The 3250-nt window shown below is 32.8% G+C and overlaps 1 protein-coding gene across 1 annotated transcript; it reads left to right on the forward strand.

Moving 5' to 3' along the window:
* Positions 1 to 727, forward strand: LOC108488930 (cell wall / vacuolar inhibitor of fructosidase 1-like). Its single transcript, XM_017793200.2, has one exon. The coding sequence runs from the start codon at positions 130 to 132 to the stop codon at positions 652 to 654; it is 525 nt and encodes a 174-aa protein (XP_017648689.1). The 5' UTR covers positions 1 to 129; the 3' UTR covers positions 655 to 727.
* Positions 728 to 3250: the final 2523 nt, after the last annotated feature.

Genomic DNA, 3250 nt, shown 5'->3' on the forward strand with positions numbered 1-3250 from the left:
TGATTTCTTCTTCATTGAGAAAATTCATTCTGGAGCCTATAAATACGTTTTTTTGTTTTTAAACCAAAGCCATTTTACGTGCAAGTTAAGCGATATTCCAGTTACCTTTCAAATTCCCACCACCCAAATATGACCAAAATCATCTCTTTATTCATACTTGAAGCTGTATTTTGCTTCACATTTTTCACTGTAAGCTACTCAGACATCAACCTGATTCAAACCAATTGCAAAAAGACTCCATTTTACGATCTCTGCGTCTTGACTTTGAAATCCGACCCCCGGAGTTCGACCGCGGATGTGCCGGGGCTTGCTCGGATTGTGGCTGACAGTGTCAATGCTAAAGCCATTGCCACATTGAATCAGATTTCAGCATTGCTTAAAAGTGTCAAAGACCCCACCTTGGAAAAGGCCTTGGAAGGTTGCATTGTTTCATATAACACCATTATCCAGGCTGATATCCCAGTAGCAATTGATGCAATTGAGAAAAACAACCCCAAATTTGCTGTTCAGAGTGCAACTGATGCTGGAAATGAAGCTCAGGCATGTGAAAACAGCTTTGCAGAAAAGGCATCCAATTCGCCAATCTTTAGTGGAAACAAAGCTGTGCATGATCTTTCTGTTGTTCTTCAATCCATTGCCTCATTGTTACTCTAGGCTGATGTTAAGTCAGTTCTCTTTGTTATTAAATGATGATAAATAAATTAAAACAAAATGAGAAATTTATGAATTATCTGATGATTTTTTTCATGTTTGTTTACATCGATGAAGTATGCCATTACAAAATCGGTGTAATTAGCTTTTACTTTTTTAGCACAAACACTCAAAGGTGAAATAAAAACACAAAAAGGAATTTCTCACAAAGGAATCAAGTCGTGCTCTCTAAGCTCTCGACTAGCTAATCTCATGCCACTACTACCTGTTTATAGTCCACACGACTTCAACTAGAAGTAAAGGATAAGTGAGATAATATTTTGATAATACTAGCTGGTTTTTCACAACATAAATGGTTGACAAGTGACTTAAATTATTGTTCATATGATCTTCAATTATCTCTATTTTATCTTGATCAAAATCATCAAATAATCCTCAAGAAATACCAACTGAAAAATGCTTTAATTAAATCGGCTACACAGCGCCGATAATGCTTTGCTTATTCTTATGCTCCATATCCTCAGATTATCAACTGAGATACTGTCACCAAAATATTGTTATTAAACTCGAATATTTACTTATTAAATTTCGGGATTATCAATAAATTTTGCTTCTGATTTATCTTGAATAAAATCAAAATATATTCTCAATCAAAATTCTCAATAAGCTACAGTGTAAGTTTGGATTTTTGGTAAAAGTTCTAAAGTAGCAAAATACATTCACGACAGCATAACATGTGAATCAACTCAGGAATATTATTCAAGAAAGCAAAACACCCCTTAACTAAATTCGATTACACCTTTCTCCATCTTTTGAAAAAAAAATCTAAAGATGAATTGAACAAAGCATAGATGAAATGCACAACCAAACCTTTCCTCTTATTCAACAGTGAAACTAGTGCAAGGTTGAAGTATACGAATTCTATGTGGCGAATTCTATGTGGCTTCTAGTGAGGTAACATCAGATTCAACAACAAACTACACATCTCCTTCATCATATCAAAACTTCTCACCTATCATAGGGCTAAAAAATTATTAAAACAATCCATCAAAGAGAACAATAAATATCGTTAGGCTAGTTCCCGAGCAATATCATTTCAATAGCTCAATTTTCAATCAAGTCATAAAACAAATAAGATTTACTCTCCCTTAGTACTAAGGATAATACACTCCCCTTGCTCCATTTTAAAGTTCATTAAGGGGATATGACATTCTGCTATATAAAAAAGCATTCTAACTGGTAGAACAATTGGGACCTTTACCACCTTTATGATCTTCACAAATTTGCACACCTTTATCTTTATAAAACTTTAATTGAGTATTCATGGCAATCCCTTTATCTTCAATATGGTCTTCAAGGGTAACTTCACGTTTGACTTGAGCATCAATCTCTCGTTGATCTTCATAATTGATTGGATGTTGAACTTTTCTCACCCACATTTTCTTTTAAGATATAGGAACACTGTGTGCAACCTTTATATTTTTCTCCTATCTCAAATCATTAAGGAGCTTATAACATTAAGGTCTAATGTCACCAACTTTATCATAGTAATGATGTAACATCCCAAAAATTATGATGTCCTATGTGGCACTATTCAAGGAAGTGTAATAAAATTTCGAAAAATAAAACTTACATTAATTAGTAATTTTATAGTAGAGTGTGACATTGGGAATTATTATTGAAGTGTGGTAATAATGTCCTTGAGTGAGTCATAGACTTAGTGAGAAGTGTTTAAGATGTGCAATTTTACCATTAGAGGAGTAAGTTAGTCAATTTATAAGAGTTTATAATTGGAGTTATTAGATGAAGGTGGCATTAAATGAGGGCCATTGGATCATGGTTTTACAAAAAAGGTTTATTTTGGACCACTCTTTTTTTTTTTGTCGACTTTTGACCATTATTCTGCATTCAAAATAAAGAGATTTGACTTCTTCCTGCACTTGTTGTCAACCACTTGAAGTAGGAGGATAATTTCTTTTTCTATTTTCTTGCTTCCTTCTTCCATTCTTACCTCAAATTTCACCACCAACCTTGCTCTTTCTTAAATTCCATTCTAAAAACCTCTACTCCAGCTAGTTTCCTTCATCATTTTCTTCCAACCACAACTTAAAAGTTTGTTGGGTAGAGTGAGAAAGCTTGATTATGAGTAAGAGAAATGATTTTTCCATCATCTCATCATGTTTAAATTGAGTTTTTATTTGCTTAGAAAGTAGTTAAGCCATATTAATGGCTATTTATTATTATTAATATAAGTATTTATCGTCTAATAAAGAGAAAGAAGTAGAGAGAGGGACTACAAGCAATGTAAGAGAAAGCTTGTAGATTGAGGAGACTTTTCTCTTATTTTGGTATATTAATGGTAATTTCTTGTGGAAATTTCAAGTTTCTTTGTTTAAATGTGTTGTGTGCTTGAATGGGTGAATATAAATTAGCATATTAATTCATAATGGTAATTTTTAATGTTGGCCAAGTGTAAAGAGTGTTGAAATGGAGCTATAGTTAAACTAATGAGTTATCAAAAATTTTATATTGTTTTGCAGTGATATGTATGACTAGTGGACATAATTTCCATGATTGAATTATATTGTCTTAAATATGA

Source organism: Gossypium arboreum, chromosome 10 (genome assembly GCF_025698485.1).
Source record: "Gossypium arboreum isolate Shixiya-1 chromosome 10, ASM2569848v2, whole genome shotgun sequence".
Lineage (NCBI taxonomy): Eukaryota > Viridiplantae > Streptophyta > Magnoliopsida > Malvales > Malvaceae > Gossypium > Gossypium arboreum.

Excerpts from the sequence above, each read along its gene's own strand:
- LOC108488930 (XM_017793200.2), top strand. The coding sequence starts at position 130 with ATGACCAAAATCATCTCTTTATTCATACTTGAAGCTGTATTTTGCTTC.